The sequence below is a fragment of the Cannabis sativa genome, chromosome X (genome assembly GCF_029168945.1).
Source record: "Cannabis sativa cultivar Pink pepper isolate KNU-18-1 chromosome X, ASM2916894v1, whole genome shotgun sequence".
In the NCBI taxonomy this organism is placed as follows: domain Eukaryota; kingdom Viridiplantae; phylum Streptophyta; class Magnoliopsida; order Rosales; family Cannabaceae; genus Cannabis; species Cannabis sativa.
In genome coordinates, this window is record NC_083610.1 from 10,513,539 (window position 1) to 10,530,182 (window position 16,644).

Here is a 16,644-nt window from a genome sequence, read left to right on the forward strand (position 1 = left end):
CCGGAGTACAAGGTACTCCCGGAAGCGAGCATAGCTTAAAGGCACTCCGGGATGTGTCAGGTCTCTCCCGAGACATCAAGTCGCATTTAATGCTGCATGGGAGGAAGCGTGTTGGGACTGTAACACGCAATAAAGTCTGACGGCACATCCCCCAAACAGCAGCGCTACAGTAATGATCATTTAAGTCTAGCGACGGCTACTCTGCGAAGAGTCACGTCAATCATAAGACAAAAAGGACATTCTCCATAAAAACCCTACAGCACCTAGGGATTTGACCATGCATCACCCATGGTATATTCATCGGAAATGCCCAACTTTATGGATACTTACAGACACATGTGTAAGTACAATTCTAGGGATTACCACACCAAAACACTATAAATACCCCCTCAAAGCTCATTTAATGGGGTCGGAGAATCTTGGCTGCTTAAGAGCAAACAGAGAAAAAACTCACCAAGAACATTCTTTGTATTAAAGAGAGAAACATTCTCCCAAGTGTAGAATCTGTATTAAAGATATCCATAAATATCAGTGGCTCGTGGACTAAGGCTCATTAACGCCCCAACCACGTAAAAAGTCTTCATCTCGCTTTCTTACAGCTCATTATTATATTCATATTTTATTAGTTGCCGAAAACCTCGGTCAACAAACTACAATACTAAAATTTACACTAAAAAATATTCTTTATTATTATATTATTTTAATAAAATATCTCACACTATAATATTTATATAAATATAAAAAATTAATTATAAACATGTTATTTTAATATTAAAAACTAAGAAAAAAATTAAGTGTAGTCTATCCCGTCTTACTATTTTTAGTATGATACTATAGATTCCCACATATATAGGATGACGTTTAGAGTTCTATTAGAGTAATTTTGTGTCTAAACTATACTATTTTTGAGATTTTAGTATCCCATTGGAAAAATCCTAACCCTTTTTATATATATTTTATAAATTTATTATTATGATATAAAAGAAAATAATGCAAAAATTTAAAATATGGTATTCTTAACCTTCATTACAAAAATATTGTATAAAAATACACACAAAAAAAATGTAAAAAAAAAAAAATCATAATCCGAAAGTATTATTTATTTTAATTATGCCATAAAAAATTAACTTTTAAATTTTTTCTATACATGGTGTAATTTCTACAGTTAAAAATGAATACATTAAGACAAATGAAATTAAAACGGCGCCGTTTGAGTTACTATGGGGGCCAACCTGAATGGAAAAGGACAAAGAAAGAAAGAAAGGTGACAATAGCTCATCGAAAGTCGAAAACAGAAGAATGATGCCACGTAAGCAGAGAAATGGATGAGCAGAGAATAGAAAAGCATAAGAACCAAACAAAAAGCAATTAAAAGGAAGAACGTTATTTTGCTCTACTCATTCCTCAGTCACTCACTCAACAACCTCTTCTTCCTTCCTTCCTTTCTTCTCTTCCCTATCCTTAACCGCTCAAAGCCTCAAACCCAACATCTCTTCTCTTCTTCTTCTTCTTCTTCCTCTTCCATGGATGTGAGCTTCTCACCAAAGCCTCAAATTCTCACTCTTATCTCATGCACACCTCTATCTTCTTCTTCTTATTCCTCTTCCTCACCTCGCTCTCGATCCATCCGAAGAGAATTCCTTGGCTGTGCCCATAATCTTAGGCCTCCAGGTGGTCTTCGCTATCGTAGACGCCATAGAAAGTCATGGTCTCACTCTCACTCCTCCCGGTTCTTTTTCAGAGCTGCTCTTGGCTCACACTCCGTCCTCGTTGTAGTCGCCGTCGTTACTGTCTCTGCTGCTTCTTTTGTTTACTGGAATCTCTTTAGGCCTAAGAAGAATTCCAGAGAGGTTTGTACTCAATTTGAATAATATTATGTAAGATATATGCGTCCTGTGTAGATTGTACATATATTTAAGTCATTTTAGTAGAAGATATTGTTAAATTGAGAAATTGTGCGTTAATTGAGCATGGGCAAGTTCGGAGGTGAAAATTGGTCATCATTTGATTCTTATCTGTATTTTTTTTTTTTTTGAGGAAATTAGTGGTTGAGTTATTAGAAATAGTAAGCTTTAAGATGATGGAATTTTATCCTTATGTAGTTTTTTCTTTCTTGACAAAATTTCAACTCGAAATTGAAAATAGGTTCAGAGGCCTGCAAATTTCGCGTTACATCAGTTGGGAGGACATGGCATAAATCATGTCATTGAGAATGAGATGATGGATTTAGGTGAATTTCGTGAAATGGAAGTTAAGCAATTGTTGAAGGATGAGAACATAGAGAATAGTCACGCTTCCATTCGTAATGAGGCTCCCCTGCAGTTTCACCAAGCTGCTATGATGAACAAAGAGACTGTTATCACTAACGCATTGCAGTCGCCTACTTCCAATGTCCTTGTTTCGGGCTCTAATAATTCAACATTTATAAACGAATCTAAAGTGGTGGATCAGTCTCTTTCACCTCTGCTTTCGGAATCAGCTATGCTAGAACATATTAGCTTTGCAGAGAAGTTGAATGGCTTGCAAATAGAGAAGTTACAAGAGGAAATAGAGTCTGAGTTTAGAAATGATTCTGTTCAAGAAAAGGATTCACTTGTAGAAGTTTATGAACCTGAACTGGAAAAGAAAGAACCTAGTGTAGAGGGAGAAACAATTAATTTCACTAGTTTCCTTGTTGATTCCGTAAGAGAAGAGCTTCACATGTTTTACAATGAAAGCAAATTAGACGGAAAATTTAAAGTGAACGTTAATGGTCACAAAACGTTGTCTTCACATGCTTCTGCTCTGGAAAGCAATGCATTTTCTACAATTTCTAGAACAGAGGGTACTGAAAAATCTATGGAGGTTCCCCATATTACAACAGGTAATGCCGTGGAGATTCTTTGTGGGGTGGTGTCATAAGTTTGGTTTTCCCATTTTTCTGACTTTATAAAGGGTTTTCTTTATACAGGTAATGATGAAGGAAAAATTCCTTTTGCAAATTACAAAGAAGGATCTCTTTATAGTAAGAAAGTCTTGGGAAAAGGTAGAGGAGATACAAGGATTATAAGAAAAGGACATTTGGCTCAGAATAACTTCCAAGTTGTGCCTCACCTAAATGGCATGGACGTTGACAGCAAAAATAATACTTCAGAGCAGCTCAGTGCATACCATCGTTTGCTAAAGGATGGGAGGTATGTTGCTACAGTACATGCACATGTTTTAGTTCCTCAGACGTTACATGGTTGCATTGGGTAGAAATGAGTTTGTTTGGCTTTTTTTTTTTTTTTTTTTTTTTTTTTTAAGTAAGAACAAAAAAATTTAATTGTTGTGGGTTTCTTAGGTTATCCAATGCCTTAGAAATGCTTGAAGATATGGAAAAAAGGGGTTTGTTGGACATGAACAAGGTGAGGCATTATAGCTGTTAATTATCTTTCCTTTATGTAGAATACCCAAATTTATTGGATCCCCTGCTTTCAGGTCTACCATGCAAGGTTCTTTAAAACCTGCAAATTCAAAAAGGCTGTTAAAGAAGCTTTTCGTTTCCTCAAACTGATCCCTACCCCAACATTGAGTGCATATAACATGCTTATGTCTGTCTGTGCGACTTCACAAGATTCGGAGGGTAGTTCATCAGACTTCTGTTTGTAAATGATGAATTCCCTGCCCCATAATTGTTTTTTTGGTAATAGAATAACGTAATGATGTTTGTGTTCTGTTCTTTAGGAGCCTTTCAGGTTCTGCGACTTGTCCATGAGTCCGGATTGAAAGCAGATTGTAAACTTTACACTACTCTGATATCTACGTGTGCTAAGAGTGGCAAAGTTGATTCAATGTTCGAAGTAAGTATTTTCCTTTTGTTTCAAAATTGATATTCCCTTGGAATTTTTCACTTATTTTTGAAGCATTTTTTTAAGTAATAATTGATGCCTTTCCTAGGCCTACTATACCAATTCTTATGATGCTGGTGTTGATTCCCTCTGGCATATTATTTATAAAAAAATAAAAATTGTTCCTAGTTGGGACACTTGAAGCTGGAAACTTCTCTAAAATTATGGAATACTTGTTGTTATTCACTGTTGGTGTAGTTGGCTTTAATTGCTTCTCAGCTACTGTTATATTCCATTAATTCTCTCACTGTCTGGCTCCTGATTAATGCTTTTTAAGAGACATTTTTGCTAACTTGTCTAATGTTAGAGGAGCCACATGATAAATTGTTATCCTTTGTTATGTCTTGTTGGAGTAACCATTGAATTTATGATGAATGATGATGAGCCCCCATGTTGACTACTATATGATGTTGCCTCCTAAGGTGTTCCATAAAATGGTTAATGCTGGAGTGGAACCAAATCTTCACACTTACGGGGCACTTATTGATGGTTGTGCTAGAGCTGGTCAAGTTGCGAAGGCATTTGGCGCTTATGGTATACTGAGGTCCAAGGTATGATTATTGTGGGAGACCTATAAATTTAAATAGTTATAGTTGCATAATGCATATGCTACTTTTTATCAGTGTTCTAGCATAAATGTGTTTTCTAATTTTCTTGTTTCTTCTGTGCAATGATTTCGAATTAAGTGTTCGTCTGATAACATGCAGTAGAACGTGAAGCCAGATCGAGTTGTATTCAATGCACTTATTACAGCCTGTGGTCAATCAGGAGCTGTTGATCGTGCTTTTGATGTATTGGCAGAAATGTCTGCAGAGATACATCCTATAGATCCTGATCATGTCACAATTGGTGCATTGATGAAGGCATGCGGAAATGCTGGCCAGGTAAGTTTTCCATTCCTTACAAATGCTGTTGGGTATTATTATTCGTTTTCTTTTTCCATTGAAATTCCTACATAGTTAACTCAACATTTATTACAGGTTGATCGGGCACGTGAAGTATATAAGATGATTCAGCAATACAACATTAAGGGCACGCCAGAGGTTTACACCATTGCTATTAATTCTTGTTGCCAAACAGGTAACTGGGAGTTTGCGCACAATGTGTATGAAGAAATGACTAGCAAAGGCGTGATCCCTGATCAGGTAATGTTATCAACATTAAAAGAATTGGTGAAGTTTTTTGCTGCATTTTGCACAGATATAGTTGTAGCAGGATGTTACTGAGACAAGGTTCATTTGTCAAGAATTTAATCTTTTACAACGAACTAAAGTGTGCAGAAGGGAGATGATTTGATATTTATGTCCCTGTCATTCTTTCCATCTCTGCATTCAGTTTTCTTTTTTTCTTGTGCGGAGATTGCTTAGTTTTTCTTTTGTGGTCTTTCTTGCAGATGTTTCTCAGTTCATTAATAGCTGCTGCAGGGCATGCTGGGAAGCTAGAAGATGCCTTCGAAATTTTACGTGAAGCCAAGAACCAAGGAGTAAAAGTTGGCATTGTATCATACAGTTCATTGATGGGAGCCTGTAGCAATGTATGTCTCAGCTAGGCAATCTTACATCTCACGTGCTAAAACAATTCTGCCTAAATTATATTAGCCATTTGTAAAATCTTTCTGTAATGTATTTGCAACTTGGACCAAAACAAGTGTAATTTCTGAAGCCTTTGTCACGAAACTAGTAAATTATTGGTTTAGGAAATTCCACTTAAGTCTTTTGATCTTTACTCAGCTAGCCACATAACAAAACAAAATAAATCATGTCATGTATAGAAATTGCTGAGTAATTAATTTTTTCTTTATCATTTTATATGATGCTTAAATGCAAGCTTCATTGTGCTGCTAAACCTACTGTAATAGCATTCACATTCTTTTTTTTTTTCAGGCTAAAGACTGGCAGAAAGCACTAGAGCTATATGAGGATCTGAAGTCAATGAAGGTGAAGCAAACTGTTTCCACTGTCAATGCCTTGATCACTGCACTGTGTGAGTCCCGTGGCTTTATTAAACTGTTTAGTTATTTTCTCTTCTTTGTATTTTTTTTTAATTATTTAGAAATGGCAGTTTGGAAATTTATATCCATAATGTGGGATATTATTACATTTTAGTTACTTACAAACTTTAATGTGTTATTAAGTCATTTAACTTCACTGCAGGTGATGGTGATCAACTAGATAAAGCTGTGGAAATTCTATCGGAAATGAAAACCATAGGATTGTCTCCAAATAGTATAACATACTCCATTCTACTTGTGGCTAGCGAAAAGTGAGTTACTCTGAAGATTGTTTTGATTATTATATAAATCCTTAATGATTATCTAGAAGAAAACCCATAGTTTTGTTCAACTTCAAAGATCTTATTGTATGCTCTGTGCATATTGTATGTAGAAAAGATGATCTAAATGTAGGCCTCGAGCTTTATTCTCAAGCCAAAAAGGATGGAATTACTCCAAATATTGTTATGTCAAGATGCATAATTGGTAAGTTAACCAACAATTCTTCCTATTTTTTCCTACCAATTTCTATTTGTCATTCTTTTATTTTTAATTAGTATTTAGGACATTGGAATATTTCTTTGTTTTTGTTTTCTTTTATGACTTTTCTTCAAACCTTTTCTTTTTGCAGCCATGTGCTTAAGAAGATATGAGAGCGCTAGTATGTTTGGTGACCCTGTTGTTTCATTCAATTCAGGCCGCCCAGAGGTTTCCAATAAATGGTATTTTAGTATTCATTTTCTACATATATTTTGTTTAATGATCTATTAGGCAGTAGAAAGCTACAAAAATATGTTCAAGCATGCACAAAGTGAATGCATAAATTGCCTCTTTTGCATTTCGTTTAGGTCCATAAAATGAATTTCGTTAAGTTGCGTTTTTTCTTCGCCCAAAAATCTATAGTACACCTATAAAAATAACATAAAATTATAATATTTGAAAAATTATCTTGAATTGTACTCAGGGCAGAAACATATTTCTTCATTTTATAACATTTCCTGTTGTGTTTAGTAATAGAATGTATCGGACAGAACACTAACGTAATCCCCTTGATTGAATTAGTTTACATACATTCACTTCTGTTAAATGATTTAGAAAGTTGATTATGTATCATTAATGAGTAAGGAGTTTAGTATAAGCTTCTGAGCAATTTATTGTGCTATGTTTACAGGACATCATCAGCCTTAATGGTCTACCGTGACTCCATTTCACCTGGTATTGTCCCTACGGTTGATGTGTTATCTCAAGTATTAGGATGCTTGCAGCTCCCATATGATGCATCATTGAAAAATAGGCTTATTGAGAATCTAGGTGTAACTGCGGACACAACAAAACCCTCAAACCTTAGTTCACTGATAGACGGGTTTGGTGAATATGACCCTCGTGTTTTTTCATTACTTGAGGTCAGTAGTGTTGAATTTTTAACAATTTTGGTTCATACTTTGAAATAGAAACTTACTGGAAATCGTGTAACATTGCCGTGTTAAAATAGGAAGCTGCTTCTCATGGGATTGTTCCTTTAGTATCCTTTAAACAAAATCCTGTTATCGTTGATACAAGGAAGTTGCAGAATCATACTGCTCAGGTGAGTTCTCTTCTGAAAGTCATGGTCACTTATCTACAATGGTGCATGCTACAAAAGCTCAAGCATTCAGATTAATTAAAATCTAATATGGTACTTCGCAGGTGTACCTTTTAACTGTTTTGAAAGGTCTCAAACATCGTCTTGCTGCTGGTATTTTTCTTCTTCTTCTCCTTTTTGTTGTCATTTTAAATATTTGAGTTGTGATTGAAGTTTTTAGTGAGTATATCGTAGAAGATTAATTATAATTAGGTGGTCAAATTTGTTCAGTCTGAAATGTACACTGAATTTTGTATCAAGCATAAATGATCTAGAGGAACATTTCTTTTTTAATACTTACATCTTTGCTTTTCTGGTGGCCCCTGACACATTATGCAGGTGCGAGGCTACCTGGCATAACCATTTTACTCCCGGTTGAGAAAGCCCAAATGACATCTCCAAATGGCGAGGAGAAGACAGTCAACGTTGCAGGGAGGTAAAAGACTGGCTTCTGAAAAATTACAACATAAAGTTTGATTGAGCTTCTATATTTGGTGTCTCTGAAGTTGAACAACAGCATATTTGATTGGTCAAATTTGGTAGAGGCAAACAACAACAATCTATAATCATTAATCAAAGAATAGGGCTAAATAAACATGAACACACACAAGTAATATACTCAAAATTTGCAGATTACGGACGGAGTATCATGTTGAAAATTATTCAAATTGAAATGGTTAATGTGATATATCTGTCTCCCTCGATGTTTGTCCTGCTCTATAGTTAAACAACTGATTTCTCTGATAATTCACTCGTTTTCTCCGCTTACTAAACTAAAATATCTTATTGTGAACAGGGTTGGTCAAGCAGTTGCGTCTTTACTGAGAAGGATTGGATTACATTACCAGGGAAATGAATCACATGGAAAAATCAGAATTAGCGGAATAACACTTAAAAGATGGTTTCAACCTAAGCTTGCTCCTCTTTTCAGTGGTAAACCAGATGAGATGAACCTATCCCAGTTCCGACTAGGAAAAGGAATCGCTCATCAGCAGCGTGACATTAGAACCGGCAACTTGTCATTGGACTGAAGGAGGTGATGTTGCACGGCAGACATCCTGGAAGCGTCTACGTCTACATATGTTTCCTAAGTTCAGTTGATGCTCTATTAAAAGTTTCATCAATGATCTTTCTTGCCGGTTTCTGCCACGAGCCTTAATTGGCTACCACCCCATTCTTAGAATTTATAGCTTTCTTATTAGCTTGTGGCCAATGTTAGCCAAAGACATAACAAAGTGAATAGAAAACGTTTGGATCTCAAAGCCAATTTATGCATAGAGGAGAGATCCATGGAGCGGCATAAGGATATATTCCATTTTTATCTTGTAAGATAAATAATTATAGGGTATATTAAATGTTGTAGTTATCTAAAGAGAAAAAAGAAAAGCAAAACATCTCTGTTGCCAAATATTCTAACTCAATGTATGTTTCTATTTATAAGAATACAATTCACATGTATAAGTCCCTTAAGAATGGTTGTGATTGAATTTTGATTAATGAATGTACTTAAACTATATATAAGACACAAATGATACCAATGTCTCATTTGATAGAAACAGAGTTCATTTGTACGACACTAATGAGTACCCACAACTTCCATCAAGCCGACCAATCTGAGGCTGTTTAAGCCATAAATCAAATCACATAACTAAGAGAGAAGCAAACCAATCCATGTGACGATGTTGTTGATGAGTTGAAATAGAAAAACTTAGCACAAAATATAAAGGTATTTGCGAGCTGCCACCAATAATATTGCCATCAAAATTGAGAGACTACTGAGCAGAGAGGCTCTGACAGAGCAAAACTAAAGCTGTTCAACCTAAAGTCTGGACTAGTATTTATTCTTTTTTGAATTATTGAAATTATGATAATAAATGAAATGACTGAAGACAGCTGTCTATTATCAAAACCCTGAAGATATTAGCAACTTTGTCTGCCTTTTAGTTGTGTCTATGTTCATTTATTGCCAATGTACTGAACTGTTTGCTTTTGTTAATTTTTACACTAAGTTAAGATATGTTAATCTGAACAAGAACTGCTATAAGGAGAAAGAGTTGATAACAGATTTTATTTTCACTCTTCCTAGCCATGAGAAGAATGTCTAACTCATATTGGTATCGTTTAATAAGCAACTAAAAAAAACCTTGTTAGATTTCCCAAAAATAAATTAACATATTCACATTAAAATAGTGTTTGACAGAATCTACATCATAAGTTTATCTCAGTGTGAAGAAAAATTAAGCACATGAATATGCTTCTAAAGTTATGGTCATTGAAATTACAACTTAAGGAATGAAACCATTTGTTTTATAGCCAATCCATATTAGTAATTCATTATCTCTTATCCCTGGCATTGATTTAAGCCCACAACAATTTGGCTAAACATGCTTTCTGCTTAGATAATGTTTTAGTGTGGATTGGAGATGAATACTTTCCTATTACTGATGCAATATCTATTTTTTAAACAAAGAAGCGTTTCCCCTAAAATCCCATCTGTGTTATAACAGTTTAAAGTTGTAATTTTGGTGCAATATGAAGCAAAATCATCACAGAATGTATATATATGTAAAAGAACTGTAAATTAAGAGTCAAATACTTAGAGGATTTAATAGGAAATGATTTCATTTCTCAATGGATTTTAGATGGTTATCAATTAAAACCACCTAATATCCTTGTCTAATAGCATAATTACATGTAATAAAAATCTCTACAGCCTCTACTACTACCCAAAAAAATGTGGAGTTACTCTCAATATCAGCCTTCAACATGAAGCAACATTTAATTGAGCAGTGATATGGACAAAAGTGTCTTCTCTGCATGGAATGGTCAAACCACCCATTGGGTGGTCAAAACCAAACTCTTCCTCTGCTTTCTTTAGCAACTCCTTGAATTTTGGGTGGTTCAAATAAGCTATAGGAACGACAAACCTTTTCTTCTCTTGAATTTCTCCCACAATATAAACTGCAATATGGCCCTTTGGGACACCAGAATGATGGTGGTGGTGATGCTTAGCTCCAGCAGTTGATGAGTGAAGCTTAAGAGCTTGCTTAAGATTCTGAATAGTTGATGGCAATCTAATAATACCCATTTGAGTAAACTTCAAGTATTCCAAGTGGGAAACTCTAAAACTTGATTCTGATGGCTTTAGCTTAGACTTTCTCTGTAGTTTGATGATGGATAATATTTATATTTAATATATTTTTTGTTATGAGTAAATGTTGGAATGAGAAGGAATTATGGAGTGTTGTGTATTTATAGGGAAGGAATGATAGTACAGGTGGATGTGAGGTCAGAAAGTCTGACATCCAGGTAAGCTTTAGAGGACCCCATTTCATGAAGAGATTTCACATGGCTTTGGTCATCCATCTAAGCTCAATGACTCAATTTTCTCCACTCCCATATCAAAATCAAAAAAGAAGATACTATTGGGAGAGAGAGACAGGAGAGTTGTGATCCAATTGTAAAAGATTTCACATGCAGGTCCTTCATGTCACTGCTTTTAATGCATTGAAAAAACAGGAGGCCGTACACTGGAAAATAGAAATGCACATAACCAAACAACCAACCAATTATGCAATTTTAATATAGTTTTATAATTGGTATGTATAGATGAATAAATATATAGAAAGAAAGGAAATACGAAGCGTGGAAGTATGTAGCTTTGTAGCAATGATATGATCACATTAAAGTTAACCAAACAAAAGAAGGTCCTCTAAATAAAAGAGACACTGACTGTGTAGAGTACAGTGAAGCTGAAGTCCCTAAGCAAGTCCAAATAGCTTCTGTAAAATATACAGAATTGGTCCCAAAAATCTACTTCAACAGAGGCTTTATAGTGGTAAGATATTATACATCAGCCCTATTCCTTGGCAAATGTTATATATAATCAGCTCTAACTCTTAGAGCACTCACAGTAATTTCTTTTTTTTTTATTTTACTTTAAACTTTTATATTATATCATATAATAATTTTTTTTTCTCTATTTCATTTAAATAATATATTAATAAATAAAATATTATATCTATGTAAAATGTGTGTGTAATGCGGTTAGAAAAGTGAATGTTAAAAAACTTTTAAAAAACTACTATTCATCTAACTAAATGTACAAAAAATTTTAGCTCAAATAAAATAAAAATTTTAGCTCAAATAAAATAAAAATTTTATCTCATCTAATGAAGCTAATATTTAGCATCTTTCAAGATCATACTTTGCTGCCTTTGCTATCGTGACCCTCATGGATGTTTGTTTAACAACAGGTGCAAATATTTCAGTAAAATTAGTGCCTTCCTTTTGTGTTTATTTTTTGGTAACAAGTCTAGCTTTATACATGACTTTACCAGTACTAGTTTCATCTTCTTTGTGTCTAAACAACCATTTGCACGCTACAAGCTTTTGACCCTCAGGTTTGTTAACCACAATCCATGTTCTATTCTTCTTGAGTGATAGCATTTCTTCATCAATGGCCTTGTTCCATTTCTTGCTGTCTTTGCAAGTAATTGCCTCCTAAAATGTCTCTGGTTAAGAGTTGTCTAACTGCTCTGCAACAGCAAGAGCAAATGCTGTGAAGTCAGCAAAACCAAATCTGACAGGTGCCTTGTGCACTCTTTTTCCTCTATCTCTAGTAAGCTGATAATCATCAGCTTCAATACTTGCTTCTGCAACTGTAATCTCTTCAACTTGAGTCTGATCAGTGCCATTTTCTATCTGATCTGCAATGGCAGGCTCCACCTCAACCTCAACTGGTTTGTCACTAGAGCTTTCTTCTGGTTTTGTCTCACCCTTAGACTTCATAGCCATTTCATCTTCTCTGAAAACAACATCTCTACTCAATAGGCATTTCTTGTATCTTGGTTCTAAGAACCATAGCTTGTAACCTTTCACTCCTTCAGGATATCCAAGGAATAGACATTTCAGTGCCCTTAATTGGAGTTTGTCTTGCTTAATGTGGGCATATGCAGTGCATCCAAACACCCTGAGGTGATCGTAGCTAGGTGGATGCCCTGTCCATTTTTCTTGTGGAATTTTGAAGCCTATTGCAGCAGATGGAAATCTATTTATGAGATAACTTGCTGTCTTGACTGCTTCTCCCTAGAATGGTCTCTCAAGACGAGCACTGTGCATCATACATCTAACCCTCTCAGTAAGTGTCCTGATCATTCTTTCAGCCAATCCATTTTATTGAGGATTCTTGGGGACTATTTTGTGTCTGCCAATGCCTTATTTTCTGCCAAATTCACTGAATTGGTTAGAACAAAACTCAAGACCATTGTCAGTCCTAAGTTTCTTGACTGTTTTTCCAGTTTGGTTTTCAACAAGCTTTCTCCAAGTGACAAAGGTATTGAAAGCTTGATCCTTGGATTTGAGTAAGAAAACCCAAACTTTCATTGAAAAATAATCAATGATGCGTAGAAAGTAGTTGACACCTCCCAATGTTTTGATCTTTGATGGCCTCCACAAGTCTGAATGGATGTAATTCAGTGGCTCTTTGCTGGTGTGCATACCAGTTGTGAACTTTGCTTTGCAACATTTCCCATAGACACAATCTTCACAGAAACCTAGTCTTCCTTCAAGCTTGCCCTTTAACAATCCTTGTTTTTCAAGCTCTTAAAGACCCCTCACATGCCCTAGCTTCAGGTGCCATAGCCTGGTTTGGTCAATTCCTTGAACTGTTATAGCAGGTACCCATAACATTTTTTCCAATTAAAGAATACAAACCATTCTTTAATTCCCCTTTCATCACCAATGTGGAGTTCTTTAAAATTTTCAAAACTCCACCTTCCACCTTGATGATGCAACCAATACTGTCCAACATTCCAATGGACCATAAGTTTCTTCTCAAGTCAGGAACATATCTAACATTTTTTAGTGTTCTTGGAATGCCATCAAACATGGTGATGACAACTGAGCCAATTCCAAGTACACTACAGACCTTATTGTTTCCCAATAGAACAGTACCCCCTGCGACTTTCTTGAGTCACTGAACATCTCAATTTTGGGACACATGGAATGAAGAACCTGAGTCCATAATTCATTCATCTTCACAGGCCTTACTAGAGACTACCAAAACATCAACAGATGTGTAGTCTTGTGAAGCAATGTCAGCTTCTCCCTTATTCTTGCCTTGTTCTCTGGCAAGTTTGGCTTTCAAAGCCCTACACTCATCTCTAAAATGTCCTTCTTTTTGACAGTTGTAGCATTTTTTCCCTGACATGAACTGAGACTTAGATTGATTACTAGACTTGGACTTATTGTAATGGTTCTTGAAACCTTTTTTACTAGATCCCCCTTTGGTTAATAGACCTTCTCCATTACTATCCCCTATTTCATCACTTTTCTTTTGAATTTCTTTAGAGTTGAGGGCAGACTTTACATCTGTCATTGTTAGTGATTCTTTTCCATACAAAATAGTATCCACAAAATGTTCAAATGATTTAGGTTAAGAGGATAGGAGGATAATACCTTGGTCTTCTTCATCAATCTTGACCCCAATATTGTTCAGTTCCAAGATGATCTTGTTGAATTCATCAAGATGCTTCCTTAGTTCTTTGTTTTCATCCATCTTCAATGTAGCTTCTTCTTAAGATATAGTTTGTTAGCTAATGATTTTTTCAGGTAAGTTCCAGCTAATTTTTCCCATAAACCATCAGCTGTCTCTTCTTCAGAGACCTCCTTAAAAACTTCATCACCAAGGCTGAGTAAAATTGCACTGTGAGCCTTGATTTGAATTTCGTTCTTCTTCTTATGATCTTCCATAGCAGCTAGAGAAACTATATCCAAAGTTTCATGGAGACCCTAGTGAACAAGCATGGCTTTCATCTTGAGTCTCCACAGTCCAAAATCATTTTCCCCTGTGAATTTGTCCATCTCGAGCTTGGCCATTGACATTCTTGATTTCTCTGTAATTTGATCGAGCAGTTCTTGATCTTTCTAAGCCAACCTTGGCTCTGATACCATTTATTGTGCAAGAACCAATATTAAACCAGCAATAAAACCAGAGAAAGAATGCTGAGACACAAATTCAATGAGAAATCTTAATGAACATGACATTAAAGAAAGACAGGAAGAAAGTTTAGGAGAATTGAACCAAGCAAGATAAAATTAGTAACACAAGAACTTAGCTGAATAATTGGAAAACTTTATTGATGAATCCAATGATAAGATTACAACCAGAATCGATTACAATCAAGCCTTGCAAATAGTACAATGTAATTACAAATTGATCTCACATGTGGGAAGCTATTTCAAGAATAGGCAATCCCCTTTTACATCCCTCCATTCACACAAAAGCTAGGCTTAATTCTAGGTGATCTTACACTAAAATCAATCTGAATGTCTCAACCATAAACCAGAGCAGGTCTTGCTATTTATAGGTGCAAGTTTAGGTTGTTAAGAAGCTAACAAACTCAATTAGAGAAGTTGGTGATGTGGCAGTCCCAAAATCCATAACGTGTCTTAATTATAACACACACATATTAGAATAACACATATATATATATAAATATAGAAATATTTATACCTTGTACTGATCTAATATTGAGGTAATTTTTAATTTTATGAGCTGTAAATAATTAAGGAAAAAGGTGAGATAAAAGAAAAGAAAAAAAAAATTAACTAATCCTTACTATACATATATACCTGAACAATGATGAAGATGAGTCCGATGAAAGCGGTGAGAATGTCGACAACGGTGGAGGTGGTGGACTTATCGTTGTGTGGTCGGAATGGTGGGCTAGTCCACGATGAACAAGAGGAGGTGAGTAAAAGTTTTGATATTGAGGAGGAAGAGGGAGAGATATTGAATGTTTGTGGTCAAAAATATTAGGGATGAAGTGGGAGACAAAGAGAGAGATAAAGAAGAGTTCTGATATATATAAATATAAAATTATTAGAGGCAAAGGTTCGCCGATAATAATTAAAAGTATAATATTTTAAATATTATTTAACGTTATTAGCGGCGGACTTCCGCTGGTAATATTCCGCTACTAATAAATTTAAAATATAATACTGGGAAAATTCCTGCAAAAAGCAATTCCTTCAATATTATTACTTTTGTTTTTGAAAAAATCCTACTATTATCGGCAAATGTATATGCCCCTAATAGTTCCGCCAGTAATAGAATATTTCTTGTAGTGGTAATCACGATATGTGGCGTTTCTCTGAGTAGGATGTTGCATATTTACACTAAGATGGCTCTAGAAACTCTAGGCGCCTAGGTTGACTTTCGAGGTATTGTTTCGTGTGTTTTCAGTTCTCGGGCCTTGGACTTGGATGCTTCATATTTTCATGGTATAGAATACTGAAAGATGGTGAGTTGAAAATAACTTAGGGGATCCAAGCACCCATTCCAGAGTTCCCGAAGTCAACTTAGTGTAGGGCTAGGGACTCTTCCTAGGTCGACTCTTTGACTCAGGACTTCTCAACTCAAGATTTTTTTTTTCTTTCCATGTGTCAAATGTTGATGTCCACGTCATCGGGTTCAGTTTTTAGGTTAAGACTCATGATTTTCCATACCATAGCAGTACACTGCTAATTTAGACTCATTTGAGAAGAGACGAGTGGTTTGCAAAAAAAGCTTTAACCTTTGAAGCATGTAGTATATGGATCTAAAGTTCCCTTAACAAAATAGCAAAACATCATCCGCGAAACTCGAATGATTCAATGCAAAGCTAGTGCATCTATCATGAAACTTAAAATTCAATTTTCGCCTAACTTTTTTCATCACACGGGCTAAGTACTCTATCCCCAAAACAAAAAGAAGAGACGATAATGGAACAGCTTATCTTAAACATCTTTTAGCCTCAAAATAATCATGCATTGAACCATTAAACATTAAGGTATAAAGCGCGGGGTTAAGATACAAAATATTATAAGTCGAATAATTGCTTCTGGCAATTGGAGCCTCTTAACATTTCCTCAATGAAAGTTCACTAAACGGTATCATAAGCCTTCCTCAAGTCCAATTTAATTATGCAGTTTGCACGAGTATTTTTCTTAGTCCTGGCATATCATGATATGACGATCTTGGATAAATCCGCCTTGATTTTGAACAATAAGAGTAGGAAGTACCACCCTCAATCTTGAACAAAGCAATTTTTGTGGCCGCCTTGTAGAGGAAAATCGGCTGAAAGTCACTAACCGAATCTAAACATTTGGTTTTAGGCACA

General features: G+C 35.3%; 2 protein-coding genes across 2 annotated transcripts; one reads left to right on the top strand and one right to left on the bottom strand.

Annotated features, from left to right (window-relative positions):
* The first annotated feature begins 1,371 nt into the window (after positions 1-1,371).
* Positions 1,372-8,936, top strand: LOC115704249 (pentatricopeptide repeat-containing protein MRL1, chloroplastic). The gene is made up of 19 exons (XM_030631465.2): positions 1,372-1,850; positions 2,146-2,863; positions 2,951-3,173; positions 3,323-3,386; positions 3,460-3,604; positions 3,706-3,821; positions 4,292-4,420; positions 4,580-4,753; positions 4,850-5,014; positions 5,263-5,403; positions 5,753-5,852; positions 6,023-6,131; positions 6,254-6,345; positions 6,491-6,581; positions 7,031-7,262; positions 7,352-7,444; positions 7,546-7,594; positions 7,820-7,916; positions 8,277-8,936. The coding sequence occupies exons 1-19, from the start codon at positions 1,524-1,526 to the stop codon at positions 8,509-8,511; spliced, it is 3,300 nt and encodes a 1,099-aa protein (XP_030487325.2). The 5' UTR covers positions 1,372-1,523; the 3' UTR covers positions 8,512-8,936.
* Positions 8,937-10,241: 1,305 nt separating this feature from the next.
* Positions 10,242-10,568, bottom strand: LOC133032010 (auxin-responsive protein SAUR24-like). The gene has a single exon (XM_061105817.1). It carries the CDS (start codon positions 10,566-10,568, stop codon positions 10,242-10,244), a length of 327 nt encoding a protein of 108 aa, XP_060961800.1.
* Positions 10,569-16,644: the final 6,076 nt, after the last annotated feature.